We start from the raw sequence: 18,258 nt of genomic DNA on the forward strand, positions 1-18,258 counted from the left end.
ATGGTGGTGATATCAGAGACTACGGGATATTGGGGTACAACCACTTTGTTAATCTCTCGTAAATCGATGATGAAGCGGTACGCTTTCTCATCTCCTTCACCTTGCTTCTTAACAATAGGTAGGATTGGGCTGTTGCAGACGTTGCTAACCACCTCTTCAACCACTCCTGCATCTACCAGAGACTGAATGATCGCTACCAGTGCCTTCTCACCCTCTGGGGATATCCGATATTGCGGGAGTTTCGGGAGCATAGCGTCCTGTCGTACAGTTATGTGAATAGGATCAATCATCATTCGTCCCACATCAGAGTCATTTTTGGCCCACAGGTACGGAGGCAGGGTGTCAAGCAGGGACAGGTCAGCGTCAGTTATGGAGCACATGTGTCGTGGGGGAGGGGATCTGGGCATGGCTGAGTTGTCGTACAGGATGACTCATATTCCATCTGGGGAACACCTAATGGTAGCTCGAAAATGCTTCAGTAAGTCAATGCCCATAATGGCGTCAGGGGAGTTGGAGGAGAGTAGGAATGTCGCGTCAGCAGTGTTGTTTTCTAGGTCAAAGGTAATAGGTACGGACAGGGGGTTAGTGGAGGGCGTCCCATCGAAACCTATCGACGTTATGTGTGAGCCAGACAAGGGTGCCCTTGGAATCAGTCGTTTTGATAACACACTACGTGTCGCCCCAGTGTCTACCAAGAATGGAGACTCTGTACCCAGGACCTTAGCGGTGACATAAGGACCTTGCTGGTCAACACAGAGCTCGACTGGATCCCTCCCTTGCCCCTGGCAGTCCTATGCAAAATCGGGGGCATTTTCACCTTCGGATAGCTGATATTGGTTCTGTCGGGGGCGGTCAAATGTGTTCAGTCTTCCTGATCTGTCATTGTTGGTGTCGTTGGAGTTCCCTCGTCCCTGTACTCTATTCCTCGGACCACCTGCCACATCCCTGGAATCCCTATTTCTATTCATCTCTAGCAGAACCGGACACTGGGTTTTCCAATGGCCGAACCCTTTGCAGAAGGCGCATTGGTCATTGCTAATGTCTCTCCGTCCAGTGTGGGATGTTGGGGTGTGATCTTTAGGAGGTAGATCTCTGGGGGTGTTTGATTGGTTCCCCCTTTGATGTTCCCGTCCTAGCGCTATACCCTGTATCTGGGCTATCATTACCCTTTCCTTTAAGTCTTTCTTCTTTTTCTCGGACGCCCTATCATTCTCATTCTTTTGGTGCTCGTAATACTGAGCCATCTGAAGGATAGCTGCAGGTTTGGAGGCCCCCCAACTACTCTCACTCGTCTGCAGTTTTTGGGAGACTTCTTGTGTTAGTCCCTTTACATAATTTTGCACAAACAGGTGCTGTCCGGTTGCGGTGGTCATGTCTTGGCCACTGTAGTCGGAGAACACTGTCTCAAATCGGGAGAAGTATTCTGACACATCTTCCTGGGGTTTCTGTCGACAGGCCGTGACTATCGACCAGTCTACTTTTCTTTCCGGGACCAGTGTTTTTAATTTCTGGACTATTTTATCTGGGAGTTCCAGTATGTCTTTCACTGGTTTACTCCCCGGCTCTCGCTGTCTATCTAGTTTACCGAGTTGGTCCCAGGTATGTCCAAACAGATCCGTGTGGTCAGCCTTCCGGATTTGCTTCCACACGTCAGCCGGCAGACATAGCCCAAAGAACAAGTCAATATCTGCTAAAGTCATTATTGTCGAACCCAAGGCTGTGCCTAATTCGGTATAAAATGCTGTCGGGTTCTTTCTCAAGTCGGGCAGGGTTTGCTTAAAGGTTAGGATATCTTGTCGGTCCCATGGTTGGTAAACCCAATTGTACACAACCCTCCCTTTCGCATTTTCATTATTAATATCATCGCTCGTTCCCTGGCCCCGTGGCGGGATCCAGTAAGGAGCCGCTTCTCTGATAGGCATCATAGTATTGGCTACTTCTGTCGAGGTTGTTTTAGGGACCGTAACCTTGGCTTCTGGTTTCTGTTCCGCGAGGTGGCGGAAGACCTCAAGCATTTGCATGAAGAGCTCCGTCGCCTCACGTTCAGTCCCATCTCCAACATCAATTTTCCTATACAGTGTTGTTAGTTTAGCGGGTCCCTTACTCTGATACCTATCTTCATACGCGTTCAGGGTGTAGTAGCTGAATCGCAAGATGAAATGCCGTCTGTGGCTGTCGGCATGTGAATTATATACGCTCATTGTATAATCTTCGCTCTCCCTTCGTTCTACTAATGTCTTTGCTATTTTGTCGATCCCATCCCGCTCATCTTTGCTCAACCTATTTAGTCTGGTTGATGATTGTTTGCTAGACTCGGGGTCGTCTGATGAGGTTGTTAATGTGGCTGGTGCAAAGGCCGTGAGGGCTGGTGCACTAGCACTGAGATCGCTTTCGCTCACACTCGGAGCGTGAAAGCTTTGTCGGCAGGGGGCATATGGAGGGGGCATGTAGATGATTGGGGGACCTAGTAGTAACTCATCGTTCGCCCGTTGTTTGGAGGGTAATTCAGGGTAGAGCGCAGAGGGGGTCCTAACAGGACATTGGCCTGTCGACCCTGATTCTTGGTTTTGCATAGTATCTTTTCTTTCTTTTATTTCTTCTTCTAGTTGCTTCGCGGCTAGGTGGGCTGCCTTTCGTAATTCTTTCCCTATTTTTGCTTCTTCTCTTTTCTTTCGTTGTTCCGTTTCTTTGCGCCACATGCCGATACTGTCGAGCATAGTGGGCGTGGTCTTATTCTTCTGGAGCGCTATTTCTAATGTTTTTATTTTATTTTCGTCAAAGGAACCTATCAGTGGCCACTGACTTTCAGGGTTCTTTTTCGTATATTTATGCCATAGTTTAGTGTAAGCTATAGCGACTAGTCCATACTTAGTGAACATGTCCTTATTAGGGGTGCCCTCCAGTGGAGCTGGATGGTTCATCTCTAATAAGCGGTCCGGGCTAAACAGGCTACCAACCAGTGGGGAGAAGACAGGCATGACGGATTACAACGGGGACAAAAGTCTGCACTACCTATCTTATCACGGCGGACAAAGACTAGACAGAATATTTCTATTCTACGTTATTTGGAGGCCGTGAATACCTCAAAAGAACCAATACCGAATAATCAGCCAATCAAACAATCCAGTGGGGAGAATAAGTGGGCACGAAAAGTTATCGTTACCCACTCTTTCTCTACCTGCAAAGAGAGACCTTGTTCTTCCCTGTTTGCAGACAAAGAATCTCCAGACAATAATCCACGAACGACAGTTCGGGAAACAGTGGGGGAGGAAGATAGGCACGACGGATTACAACAGGGACAAAAGTCTGCGTTGCCTATCCTTCACTGCTTGCAAAGAGAGAGCCTGTTTGTTTTTCCCCGTTTGCAGACAGTGAATCTCCAGAGGGTTTCAACAAAGCGTAATACTAGTATTATCCAAACAAAAACAATTTTCCTCAATTCGTCGTGTTTACACGACCTTACCCGGACCGCATGGACGGTTTCCTGTCCTCTGGATCCAGCGCCCGATCGTCCTCTCTCCTTCGTGTTGTTCGCGGCACTCCTGATGGTTCCCAGTCAGGACCGTAGATCACTCGAGAGAGGTCTGTTCAGAACTAGTGAAGGTCGGATGATCGGCTGTCAGACGAGGGTCTATCGGACACGAGCTCTTCCCGATCGTTGCAGTCGTTCACTCTGTCATCGGGACCTCTCCCACTGGATCCACGTGTCGCTGATGGGCCCCACGCTTTGGGACGCCAATTGTGGAAAAAGGTAGGGCTAGGACCTTTCTCAAGATTTGCCCGGCGCTAACCGCCCTTGTACCATTCAAGTTTACCAAGCAATGAGGCAGGCGCCGGAGACCAGAAGGCAGGAAACAGAAGTTTATTCCGACGGAGCAGAACACATCAGATCAGACAACAAGGTATCGTCTCGAGGTGCTCTAACAGCCTCTCGGAGGCCTGGCCTCTTATACACTGGTTTATGGCATGTGACCTTCCTTTAATACAATCAGATCTTTGTAGAGCAAGGAAAAGACATCTTCGTAATCCTCGTGTTAATCCCACCCCCATATACCTTCACAATAAAGGTCCTCAACCTGCTGATAAGAGGAGGGGGCCATTACGCAGCTGAGTGTTCTTAGGATGTGTGCGCCTGATCATATCACAGGGGGGTGGGGAGGCCTGGATCAATAGAGGGTCCTTTGAAGGAGCGCGACCTCATACAATAAAGGGCAGTGAATGATATCTCCCGGCTTAGGCAATGGCCTCGGACCTGTGTGGACAGTCGGACACGGGGTGAGGGGCCATCAATGGAGTGGTATTCATGCTGCGTGGACAATCCAGCGCAGGAGGGAGGTTTATCAACAGAGGGGCATTCATGGGAGGAGAGGAGGTGTTGGTCAGGCGTTGGCGTGACTCCCAAGGACAGGGTCATGCAGAAGGGTCATGCTCATAAGGAGGAGGAGGGAGGGGGAGCCAGGGTGCGCGGAGGATGCTTGCTGGGTCAGAGGGACGTGCTGGCGATCGATCGTGGACAGGGAGACCATGATACCTAAAATGGCTGCCGTGCACGTAGTACATAGGTGACCTAGAATAGCCGCCGCGCATGTAGTATATAGGTGACAAGCTGGCGCAGATGATGTTCAGATCGCAAATTAAAATTCCACAGTCTAACACACAGACTGTGTAAAATGAATGTTTTGTGCACACAGTGTGACAATAATGAAAAGCTAAATAATTAAAAGCTTAAAGGTGGGTGCCCCTATCAATAATAAAAGCCATAGGCAGTATGGCATGTTCACCCAAAGGACAGCAAGCCCACAAGAGACAGAGATGACACCAGGTAGATCAAAGATCATATATTCTACTTGCATAAATGCATGCCAGTAAGCTCCAAAGAAGCAGCTGGGTGTGTCCCTAGGGACATCCCATACTGGCGATGCAGTGTAGGCACCAGTGGCCTCATTTATGAGGCTGTGCGTCACTTTTACGCTGCCGGTGCGTCACTTTTTGTGCCGCACCATTGGCGTAAAAAATTTGCCCTGTTGCGCCATATTTACAAAGTGACGCATCTAGTTAGATGTTTATGTTTATGTTTATGTTTTGGCAATTTTTAAAGTGCGCAAATACCCAGGGGTGTCTCGGCGCTGAACTGAACAGATGATGGCTATAGCAGATCTTAATGCGTCACTTTGTAAAAACCTGCGCCACATTATATCTGCGCCAGGTATAATGTATGCAAGGGGGGTGTATTGACGCAAGACAGGGTCGTAGAAGTGACGCAGTGAAATCTATGAGATTTCACTGCGTCACTTCTAGGACACCATTGTGTCAAAATCTTGCGCCTGCCTCGCAGCAGGCGTAAGACTGAAGCAGGCCCTTTCACATGGGGCTTGCACCATGTGAAAGGACGCATTGCTGGAGTTGCGTCACTTTTGTGACACACTCCAGCAATGCGTCACTTTTGCGCTTACAGATACGTCAGAAATACTGATGTATCTGTAACTCCTTGCGCAATGAGGTGTCATACTGTAAATATGATGCATCATTGGTGTCGCGAGGAGGGCGCAATGAAAAGTGACGCATCGCTGTTTTCACACAGCGATGCGTCACTTTTCATAAATGAGTCCCCAGGAGATCTTGGAGACAATTCCACAAAACATTAAGGGCCTCATTTATGAGGCTGTGCGTCACTTTTTCGCCGCCGGTGCATCACTTTTTGTGACGCACCAGTGGCGTAAAAAATGCACCTTGTTGCGCCATATTTACAAAGTAACGTTTCTAGGTAGATACGTCACTTTGTCACCCCCTGCTCCACAATATACCTGCGCCAGGTATAATGTATGCAAGGGGGGCGTATTGACGCAAGAAAGGGTCGTAGAAGTGACTCAGTGAAATCTATGTGATTTCACTCCGCCACTTCTAGGACACAAATCCGTCAATTTCTTACGCCTGCCTCACAGCAGGCCTAAGACTGACGCAGGCCCTTTCACATGGGGCTTGCCCCATGTGAAAGGATACATTGCTGGAGTTGTGTCACTTTTGTGACACACTCCAGCAATGTGCTACTTTTGCGCCATGTATCTGTAACTCCTTGCGCAATGATGCGTCATACTGTAAATATGACGCATCATTGGTGGTGCAAGGAGGGCGCAGTGAAATGTGACGCATCGCTGTTTTCACACAGCGATGCGTCACTTTTCATAAATGAGGCCCTTAGTCACTAGTAGGATCAGTGAAAAAAATTGACTTTTCTTCCACAAAACCTTGAGCTTTTCATGGTGTAAATGTACTCCCTTATTAAGTAGTGCCTTTCACATCATGTTGAATCTTTTCTTGGGCTTCTGCACTGCAAGCATGTGATCAGGTTGAAACGTATGTGGTGATTGTCCATCAGGATGTTCGGTATTGCCGCCATACCATGATTGATTACTTCTGATGCCTGTGATTTGAAAGCTTGGCAACAATCGGGCAAGAGTCAGTCTCAGGGACAGATTTAGCCGCAGAGAACATTGTGCTTGCTCTGTGATGAATAGGTTAGAAAGTGATACCTCAGTTATCAGCTGTATTTCAACGGTGTCTAACAGGTTTGCATTCTGACCCTTGGGTATTTCCATAATGTGGAATTTCAATTTGTGTGTCTATCCGTCCTGATCCTTCATCCAAATTCTAACAGTTTTCACAGTACCACTAATAACTCAGAAATGTGACCCTCAAAGATCATGACGGCACCTTCGGCATAGTAAATCCAGCATTCACACTCCGTCACCCACCTCAAAAGAGAGTCAGTGCAGGATTGAATAAGATCCAATTTCACCAACATGCTATCCATATTGGCTAACCGCTAAACACACAAAAGTGATAGGTGGAATGCTTGAATTAATCTCAGCCGCTGGTAAGTTCTTGGGCCGCATTACATTCCCTCATTTAGTTTTCTGCCCACTGTACAACTCCTGAAAGAGTCTAGCCATAAGCAAGTCCGCCATAGTCATTCTTCAGTGCAGCTGAACTGACAGGGCAGGTACCCTGTAGATTGGAACACAATCAACCTCGGACCAGTTTCGACCTTTCACTTCCTCCTCATTGACGTCAAGTGTTGCATTGAGTCCTACAGCACGGGGAGGAAGGGTCTGGGCATGCTATCGTACTTAGGCTGTGTGACAAACACATGTAAATGATGGGTGGAATTCTTGAGGTTCATCTCAGCCACTCATAATTGCTAGAGCAGCATTCCAGTTCAATTTTCTTTATGCACTAAACCAGTGATACTTAAAGTACAGCCCTGGAGCTGCATGCGGCCCTCCTGACCTTTACATGGGGCCCCCTGAGCAGCAGCAGCACTGGGCTGCTGTTTACTCGACTCAGCACCTACGTTAAAAAAATACAGCAAGCACTTATTTAAAGGTTAATTTCAGTTAAACAAAAGGAAGTAAGTATGCCTTTAACTTTAGGGTCACCTTCGTTTTTGAAGATAGGAAATGTAAAAATACCATAGTTTTTCCAAACTTCAAAAAGTGTATTTCATTGACCTGTAGAACTATTTCACCTTAGTAAACCAAATTATAGCAGTGCATTCAGAAGTATTTGTTTAAAGTAATGGTTTTCAAACATGAATTTAGAAACGTTCATGCTTCCCAACCACCTCCCCACCCTGACAACAATGCCATTAGTGATTACATCCAAGCACAGGAGATGGTTTTGTACAGCACGCAGCATGTAGTTCGAGGTCATTTTATATGAGATAATGAAGAAAAAGGAGGGAAATTGAAAGAAAACAATTGCCCAGGGTCACACAATTTGGTCAAGTGGAGAAGCCGGGATTCATCCCAGATTTTCTGGTTTCACATTGCGCAATTGAATTTAGCTAGTAGATATACATACTTCGCTTCCCATACAACCACTTTACATCCCCCCTCCCCCTGTTGGTATCAGTGCAGCCCTCGGTCACACTAAAGGCCAAATGTTTATGAGTACCCATGCACTACACTCTGGACAGAGACCAACCATATACAAATCAAACTTCCTCCAGCTCCACTTAGAGCAGTCCACCGAAACATACAGGGCAGGTCCTCTCTAGAGAAAAGACAAGCAACCTCAAACCAGTTTCAGCCTTGGTAGGTCTCATTAATGAGGTGCAGCTTCAGTCCTGTGGTAGTGTGAGCACGGAACGACATCTGGACATATCTGTCACACTTAGAGATCTTCCACAGAGGAACAAATTGATGGATGAGCTGCTTGAATCATTCTTTGACACTGGTAAGTACTCAGGCCACATCCCAGCCCATCATTTGTGCCTGGTATATCCCTCCGGACAGAACCAATCATATGCAAGTAAAACTTGGTACTGCTCCAGTTGGAATAGGCCAGACCGAGCTGCTTCACCAGGTCCCCTCTAGATTGAAACAGGAGCAGCCCCAGACTCTGGCTTTATTTTTCCTCTGTCTACATACACCTTGTTATACTTTTACCCTTTTAAAGCGAGTTGATTTGTTGTTTTTCCATTTCAGACTTTACTCTCCATTGAATGTGACTTCCAGCTGAGAACAGAGTTACCCCGTTAAACCGTAGTCCTCTAAAACATCTCAAGATGAGCATCAGCTACATATCGGAACTGAGGAAGCCCCCGCCCTATAAACCACCAATGCAGTCGCTGCACTTCTATGCACAACCTAGGCATGTCCCACACTCAAAAGTTGTACGACACATTAACGGTGAGTTGGCTTGGCACCCAAGATGTTAATACTTAATCATAAGTACCAGGACTGATTTAAAGACCATCCAACCCCTATTGAAAAATACAGTTTTAATAGAGCAGTTGTCTTTCTGAGCAGCCGGGTAAATTTAGGAGAATGAGTCTTTTTAGTTTCAATATACGTCACAAAACATGATTTTTATATATGTAAACAAAAGGTACTATTGGCTTGAAAATACTTTAACCTCGAGACAGAATTTGAGAACACATGGTTGATAAAAAAAAGTAAAATTATATAAGGAATGGGAAGAAAAAAAAATTGGAAAGTGTTGGCCCACGAGTCCTGGTACTGATGTGCCCTTCTCTTTGTACATATGTGCATATATGATCATGCAAAATGCTGTCACACACATTGCAAGTAGGCCAGTACCTGAAGTGAGTTGACCCATTGCTATATTCTGTATACTATGGTTGAAGCAAAATGTGATTTACAGTTCGAATGACCGATGGATGAAGAGGTCTGACCGAAAGCTCATATTTAAATGTATTTTTGTTTATGAATTTCTTTGATTACATGAGACTGGCAGTACAAATACAGCTGTCTCTATGCCAGACCTAAAAAGTACATCATACAATAGCACATCACAATTAAGACGAATTACAGAGAGGTGTGTAGTAATACATTAGCCACGATTCATTATTTAACCAGATTAGGGAGCAGCTAGGACAAGCCAGATGCAAGGGATAATCAGGGCCCAAACCCAATGCCTCCTAGCCAAAATGGAGCTCCTAGTCGCAATTAAATGAAAGTCTCAATCTGAGATTGCCAGGTGCAGGTCACGCTATCGGCAAACACTGGCCCAAGCTAAAAGGGATTGGGAAAGTTATATGTGGATCTCTCTACATGTAGCCTTGACCACCAAAAACAATAGGGATTTTTGGAACACAGCTGCAGTTTGTCTAAATGGCCAAAAAGCAGCACTAGAATTTTGTGCCCAACCCCAGCAGTGGTTGGCACATTTTAGCAAATGATATACTACTACTGGCAACACAAACACTGAAGCCAGGGAGTCCTTAGGTAATAGCGATTCCTGTCATGCTAACACCCTTATGTTTTCGCTTAACGAACCCATGGATGCAATGAATTCTTGCATCCCCGCTTCAGCCCCAGGACTGGACAGGATACCAAACAACATTTATAGGGCAAATCCGGAAATCTGGGGGCCTTAAATAAATACAATTTTTAACTTGGTCCTCTATGGTATGGACATCTGTCTCATGAAACTAATAGAAATCATAACTAGATAAAAGATGGGGCAGAGGTCAAATCCGGGGAGCCGATTACCCTCATTGATTCCCTCCAGAAATTGTGTTGCAAGCAGGTTTATGTACAACTGCAAGACTAGATAATCCAAGAAAGTTTTTTGCCTGATTGGCAGGAGGGCTTTAGAGCCAATGTAAGTACTGTGGACCAGGTGTTCCGTTTCACCTGTTTGTATTGGAAAGAGGTGATAATCAACAAAGGTAAACTCTATGGAGCCTTTGTTGATCTTCAGTCTGCTTTTGACCTGGTCCCTAGGGAAAAGTTGTGAAGGGCGCTGGAAGAAATGGGTATGCTCCCCACCCTATTGAACATCCTAATCAGCTTCCATGTTGACAATCTTGCCCAAGTCAGATAGTGGGAGGAAGGAACTCTGACAAATCCATTTTGGGTAGACCAAGGGTTCAGGCAAAGAATTGTTTTGGCCCCTCCCCTGTTCTCCCTATACATCAACTGAGTGATCGAATATGTGAACAAGGTCAGCTGTGATGCACCCAAAACAGGAGGCAGGAGGGTCCCTGCCCTTCTCTTCGCAGATGATACCCTGTTGATTTCTAAGTTGCTACAGATTGCAACAGTTACACAAGTCCTTCCACTCGTTCTGCGATGAGCGGCGCTTGAAGCTAAACAGCTGCTTACTGGCGCCGCCGGCACAGGTAAGAGCAGTGAGGCGGGATTAGGGTAAATCGACAGATGGCGGAGTAGGTCAAATTAAATAAAAAATTTAATAAAACCACTTACCTTGAGCTCACCGCATAGCTGCCTCAGCGAAGTTGTTTTATTAATGTTTTTATTTAATTTTACCTATCCGATCGTCTGTAGACTTACCCCACCCGCCCCACCGCTTTTACCTGTGCTGGTTATGCCTGGCTCCAAGACTAAATGTATGTTCTTCACCAAACAAAGGGTGACCCACTGCAAGAGACACCTGTTGGTGTGCGATACCCCAATAGATGCAGTAGCTGAATTTGATTACTTAGGCATAAGACTCATCCCAAACCTGAGTTGGGCACCGCAGTTAGAAAAGGCACAGTTGTCCCTAATTTAGCACACTGCTAGTATTGCACAGATACATAGGAATTCTATCTACAAAAGGGTGGCCCCTGCCCTTGAGCTCAACAACAACAAAGCCATGGGGTCAATAATGTACAGGGCTGTGATCTGGGGCTGGACAAGTACTTAAAGCCCTACCATAGTGGAGCACAGGTTCCTAAGATCCTAATTAAATCTTCCTGTGAGTACCTCATTGACCCCTCTTTTCTAGGCATGGCCCAGAGTAGAATTTAGCAAAAAATTGAGTGCAGAGTACTTACGTCTCCGGTATTGATCTTTTATAGATTCACATGCCTGAATATTCCCCGTCATCATGGTGGGAGTCCCACTGTAACATAAGAAATAGCAATATTACAACATTACCATATACCTCCATAGAGCAGAAAAACTCCCTTAAGTAACTTTTCAGCCTCCATTTAGAACATCCAAACTTCAGCCAATCACAGCTGAGACCTCAGAGTTTCCCTTCCCCACAGAGACACCATAACTGAGATTCCTTACTGCACGTCGTGTGATAGGGAATATCCCTGAGCTCTGCTCAGTTACAGTATTTTCTTCTCAACTTTTGACCTCCAGTCACAGCGTTAGCTACTATCAAAGTATTTCTTGGACTTTGAACTTTTGACCTATCTTCCTTTGAAATGCAAGAGCCTAAAAATGGGCTGTTTAGGCCCTATAGAACCTGTGGAAAGTGCAGGCTATTTTCTGAAGACCCTCACAAACAGTGGTTGTATTGCCTCTACCCTGACCCCAAACCCCAGGAATGCAAATATTGCTGCACTTTTTCAACAAAACCCTCAAAGATAGGTAAGGAAGGCTGTTACTCTGGGTGCAAAAGAAAAAGGCTGCTTCAGATTCGGAGTCTGAACCTGAGGAAAAGGCCCATTCTTCCTCAAAGAAAAGAAAGGATGACAGCCCCTCTTCGCATCATGGGGACTCTAAGAGATCAAAATCTCAGGACAAAGCTGAACGTAAGCCCAGGGAATCCCAGTCAGAGGCTTCAACGCCATCTTCAGCTCCTGCATCTGCCTCTCTGATTCCTGTCAGAGACCAATCTTCTCGACCATCGACAGCGTCGTCATTGTAGATTTCACTTTCCTCACGAAAGCCAGAGGTTCCTGCACTGTTGACAGCTTCGTCATCTTTTAACTATTTTAAATGTGTGGATGTATGTTTTTCTGCATTGTCTTTTATGATTTTAATTAATTGAAATAAAGAGTTTTTGATGATGTTTGATGAGCTTCGTCATCAACGACTACGACGACGGTTAAGACCTCGACGGCAGCAACGACGACAGGAGCTTCAACGACGGTAACAACGCCGCCGTCGTTGACGGGGCCGTCACCGCCGACGAGGCCTCCACCATCCGGCGAAGCCGACGACGACTGGTTTGTCGACAACGTCCTCGCAGATGCAAGCCGTCCACGCACCGTCGATGGTACCACAGATGACCACATTGACAGCTGCACCATCGACGAGCCCGTCGATGGGACCATTGACAGAAGAAAGAATTAGTCTCCTTCAGCACAGGAAAATTCCGGACTATTCAAAGCTTTCTCCCTTACCTCCTGCTCGCCTTCTGGACTTCCAAGATTCAGAAGATGAAGGTATATTTGGCCCTGCATACTGTCCATCGCAGTTAAGAGTCAAGTGCCAAGATTCTGATGAGGAAGACATTGAGGGCAATGATCCATCTTCTTATTTGGCAGGAGAATTTTCATTTGTGGAAAGGGATAAATCTACCATGCAGAGGCAGGAATCCTTCCAGGAACTCTAGCCTTTTGATGACAGAGAGGAGGAGTGTCATCACTACAGGGAACCATCAATGAACGTTCCAATGTATCTAGTGTCGGATCTCTGTCACATTCTAATGATTACTACAAATGTTTTCCAAACGCTCCTCAGAGACCTTTACCTCCTCAAAAGGTACCCAATATTCTTCCAGTTCTAACTACTCCCATATTCACAAGGGAGAAGACCCTTCCTCCTCCTCCTATAACCATCAAAGAGGACACTCAGGATGCTCAGCCAGAAGAAGCAGAGTTTCATTCAAACACAGATGCCCATGATGAATGGGATGACTACATAGCCCCTATGCCACTGTCTCCTAACCCTCCTGCTGCGAATTCCCCTCCAGCAGATATTGGGGGATTCCATGACCTTTTGGAGCGGGCTTCCAAACTTTTCAACTTCCCAATGCCAACAAAACAGACTGAGTGATTTCTATGTGATTTTAAACCAGGCACTCAACATTCAGTGAGAGCAATTCCTATAATTGACTTTCTATGGCAAGAAGGGCTAAAATTAATGAAGACACCTGCCTCAGTACCAGAGGTTATTCTGAAACTGGATTAAAAAAAATAAGGCTCCAGATGTCTCTCCTGCGTGCCTCATTGTTCACCCAAGGCCAGACTCTGTCATCATGCAGGCAGCACAGAGAAGAGCTAAGAATCCAGCATCTCCCTGCACTGCCTCACCGGACAAGGAGTGCTGTCACCTTGACAATATTGGAAAGAGTTTCTCTGCTTTGGCGGCTACCTCCATCAGAGCTTTTAATGGATGGCTATTTTAGGGAGATATGACCGGCAGATGTAGTCAGACATCGCTACTCTGCTGGAATATCTACCTGAAGATAAAAATAAAGAAGCAAGAGATATTCTTGTGGAAGGAGAAAGAGCATCTTCAGAACTCATTGAAATAGCTGTGTATGTTTCATCCACTGCATTTTGGCAAATGGCCGGAGGGGCGGCCCTACATCGCCAGGGATGGTTAAAAGCAACCACCTTTCGACCTGAGATGAAAGCCAAAGTTTTAGATGTGCCCTTTCATGGAGAGTGCTTGTTTTGGAAGCACATATATGAGGAGATACATTCTATCAAGAAGGACACGGATACAGTCAAAGCCTTAGGCAATCTCCAACAGCGCTGCTTTCAGTCCTATCGTGCTAGAGGTCAGGGGCAAATGTTATCCCGTCCACAATTTCAGCAGCTGTACCAGCCATATCCGCAGACTATCTACCAGCCATACAAACGGTCTTTTCAGTCGAACACCGCTCAAACTTATTCCAGACCGGCAGGACGCAAGAGGCAGCAATCTGCTAGAAAGTCCCAAGAATCAAATAGAAGACAATGAAGATCATCAGGCCCCTTCTGCTATAGTCGCACACCACAATCACTTCTTCTCCGTATCCTTTCAAAAATGGAACTCCATTACTTCAGACAGATGGGTTCTAGACATTTTCCAACATGCCAACATGCTAGAATTCATTCAGCATCCTCCAACTGTTCCACCGCACAAAGTTCTGCTCTGTCACCTTACAGATCTCTTGAAGGAAATAGATTTACTTCTCCTCAAGCAGGCCATGGAGGAAGTACCCCTCAACCAGCAAAACTGGGGGTTTTATTCCCTCGTTTTTCTTATGAAAAAGAAAAATGGGAAATGGAGGCAGGTCATAGACCTCAGAATGCTGAACAAATTTATAAAGAGTCAATCTTTAAGGATGCTTTCCCTGAAAAGGGGGATTTTCTAACATCTCTCGATCTCCTCAACGCCTATTTTCATATCCCATTTCATCCTCAACATCGAACATTTCTCAGATTCAGGGTGGCAGAACGCCATCACCAATTCAGAGTGCCCCCTTTTGGTTTAAAGTCAGCGCCCAGGGTGTTCACGAATTAAGACGTTCCGATCACCAGGTGTTCCCATACCTGGACAATTGGCTCATAAAGGCTCCCTCTTTTTAAGCAGCAGAAGTTTGAACGAGAGCCTGTCGAATTCTCTTCCAGTCTCTAGGTCTTTGTGTCAATCAGGAAAGACGTCTATTATCCAGGCCAAATTGTGGGGCTTTCTGGGTGCACATCTCGATACAGATCTGGGCAAAGCCTTTCCCACTCAGGAAAGACTAATGCGCATTTTGGATACAACTAAAATTTCTCATCAAAAAGGTACGCTTCTGTGAGGCAGTTCAAGTCCATGCTAGGGATAATATCTTCTTGCATTCCGCTCATTCCCAATTGGCAACTTCGCATGCGACCGCTGCAGGAACAGCTCGATGCGCAGTAGTTTCAGTCTCAAGGCTCATTCAACGACAAGGTTCGGATTTCTGCATCAATGACAGCTGCCATGGCCTGGTGTATGATCAAAGCCAAACTCTTGCAAGGCCTGTCTTTCATTTACTTAGCACCACAGTCGGTGATGACCTCGGATGCGTCGATGGACGGATGGGGGTCTCACTTTCAAGAGCTATAGCTTCACGGCAGGTGGTCCAACTAAGAAGCGGAGTTTCTTATAAACATTCTGGAACTCAAAGCAGTGTTTCTAGGTATGAAGGCCTTTTAACCTTGAATCAAAGATGCGTCAGTGCTCGTCAGAACGGACAACACTACGACAGTGTTTTATTCCCGAAAGCAAGGCAGAATGAGATCTCTGGCGCTTTCTCTTCTTGCTCAACAGATATGGGAATGGCTCCTAGCCAATCACATCTCCTTGCGAGTGGAGAATGTGCCTGGGATTCACAACGAGAAGGCCTGACTCTTTCAGCAGGGCCTCCAGACAGTGCCACGAATGGGAGCTCAACGACCAACACTTGAAAGAGATGTTTTAATCCTGGGGCTACCCAACATTAGATCTGTCTGCTACGTTCCTCAACAAAAAGTATCCTCTTTTTGCAAGCAGATATCCTCATCAAAATTCATGGGGATACCCCTTCCAGTTTCCTTGGACTGAGATGTTTGCATATGCATTTCCCCCGTTTACACTCATTCCTCGAATACTTCAAAAAATTAAGCAAGAGTTTTGCCGGAGCATTCTCATCACTCTGGGGTGGTACACGGAGCTGTATCGCCTATCAGAGTGTGCCCCGATTCTCTTCCCTCCAAAGGAGGATTTTCTCTACATGAACCAGGGCGAAGTGGTTCATCCACAAATTCCATCTCTTCATTTGTCACCTTGGCTCATCACAACGCTGAATTGGGGGATTTGAGCCTTTCGAAATCTCGAGCTTCATGGAAATGTTACACAGCCAAATGGAAAAGGTTCTGTACCTGGTGTATCTCGCAAGCATTGCACCCATTCTCTTCTTCACCGGAGCAAGTGCTGCCTTATCTATTGCACTTAACGAAATCCGGACTTTCTCACTTTTCTATAAGAGTTCATCTGGCTGCAATTTCTAGATATAGAAGACGTTCAATTCAAACTTCTCGTTGGTCTAACCAAATCGTCAAAGAATTCATGAAAGGGCTTTTTAGAGTTTTTCCACCTGTTAAGCCTCCTACAGTTTTATGGTAATTAAACACTGTTATGTCTCAACTGATGCGCCCCCGCTCTGAGCCAATACCCAAATGGGAATTAAAGTTCCTCTCCTGGAAAGTAGCCTTACTCTTGGTCATTACATCAGCCAGACATATCAGCGAAATCTAAGCTCTCACCATAAAGAAACCGTATCTGCAGTTTTTGCCGGACAGGGTTATCTTGCGCGCTAACCCTTCTTTTATACCTAAAGTGCCTTCAACTTACCACCTCAATGAGCCGATTGTGTTACCAACATTATTTGCTAATCCATCTTCAGCAGCGGAAAGGGTGTTCCATTCTTTGGACATCCATCAATGCTTAAAGTTTTATCTGAAAAGAACGGAGACATTCCGTAAATTCTCTTCAGCTAATGATCTCTTTCTCAGCACCCAGGAAAGGACAGGTCTTGACAAGGGCAAGTATTGCTCATTGGGTCACCTCCACAATTTCCTTCTGCCATGAAAAAGCTGGTCGTCCACGTCTTGCGAAAGCACAAGGTCACTCTACCAGGTAAGTGGCAACTACCTCAGCCCTGTTAGCGGGAGCATCTCTCCCAGCCCATTGCAGTGTGTAGAATGTGTGGGCAAATGCTCACACATTCACAAAGCATTACTGCCCTGATGGTTGGAAAAAGGCAGATATCACTGTCGGACAAGCTACACTCCGATGTCTCCTTGCTTAAGGTAGGCATCTTTTAGTCCGCTATGTTCTTTATAAAGTTTATGTAAATTTGTATGCTTATAATTTTCTTCTTGTTTTTTTCTGATGCTACAAGTTTGTCATGGTGGGATGGTTCGCCTTCCCCACCATTGTTTTTTGCTTATTGTGCTTTTTTACTGATTTGATTTGATTTGATTTTTGGATTTGTAGAGCGCAGCGAATGCCTGGAGGCGTCTTGGCGCTAAAGGACACTGAGGGATGTGCAGGGAAGGTGTGTGCAGAAGTAAAAATTAAAGGTCTGCTAGGAATAACCATGTTTTTACTGATTTCCTAAATGCTTTAAGATTTGCACTGTTTTTAATTGTTAGTGGAAGGAGATTCCACGATTTTGCAGATCTTAAACAAGAAGCTCCTTCCACCTCAACGTGCCTGCTTGAACCTGGGGACTTGCAACAGTTTTAGTTGTGCAGATCTAAGGTTACTATGCGGCACATAGAATTTTTTGTGTGACGTTAGGTAGGAAGGACCCCTGCCTAGGAGCGCCTTAAACGTGATGCACAATGACTTAAAGATTATTCTTTTTCTCACTGGCAGCCAGTGCAGGACTCCTAGTTGCTGGGATATTAGTTCATGTTTGGGAATATCCAGAATCAATCTTTCAATCTTGCTGCTGCGTTCTGCAGACGTTGGAGCTTTTTCAAATATTGTGTTTGGATTCCCACGTAAAGGGCATTTCCATAATCTAGCCTGGAGATAGCGAGGGCAGTTACCAATGTTTTTAAAGCATCAGAGGGGATAAAGGAGCGGATCTTTCTAATCATCTTTAGGATGTCCCAGAAACTGGCGGTGAGGCAGTTGATCTGGCTGTCAAAAGTCAGCCGATAGTCAAAAATCACCCCTAAATGTTTTGCCTTTAATACAGGCGTTGGGCACTCCCCCAACTCTGTAGGCCACCATTTCGAGGACCAGACCGGAGGGTTAGCTCCCAACAGCAGTATTTCGGTATTGCCACCATTAAGTTTTAAACAGTTGGCTTGTATTCAGATGTTGGCATGGGACATGCAGTTGTTAAAACGGTCGGCAATCTCCTCCTCATTGTTAGTTATAGATACGATCCCCTGCGTATTGTCTGCGTAGGATATTACAGAGAACCCGAACTGCCTAATCAATGTGGCCAGAGGGGCCACGTAAACATTAAAAAGCGTCGGGCTCAGAGCCACTGCTCACTAGTCGGATTTAAGCATGTGAATCTATAAAAGATTCA

General features: G+C 45.8%; 1 protein-coding gene across 1 annotated transcript in view; it reads left to right on the forward strand.

Annotated features, from left to right (window-relative positions):
• LOC147727495 (uncharacterized) overlaps positions 1-18,258 on the forward strand; it is a 507,629-nt gene that overhangs the window by 65,354 nt on the left and 424,017 nt on the right. Inside the window, exon 2 of the mRNA XM_086963127.1 lies at positions 8,487-8,690. Coding sequence (XP_086819253.1) covers positions 8,567-8,690 — 124 coding nt within the window. The 5' untranslated portion in view covers positions 8,487-8,566. The remainder of the gene's footprint in view (positions 1-8,486; positions 8,691-18,258) is intronic.

The sequence above is a fragment of the Lissotriton vulgaris genome, chromosome 3_1 (genome assembly GCF_964263255.1).
Source record: "Lissotriton vulgaris chromosome 3_1, aLisVul1.2, whole genome shotgun sequence".
In the NCBI taxonomy this organism is placed as follows: domain Eukaryota; kingdom Metazoa; phylum Chordata; class Amphibia; order Caudata; family Salamandridae; genus Lissotriton; species Lissotriton vulgaris.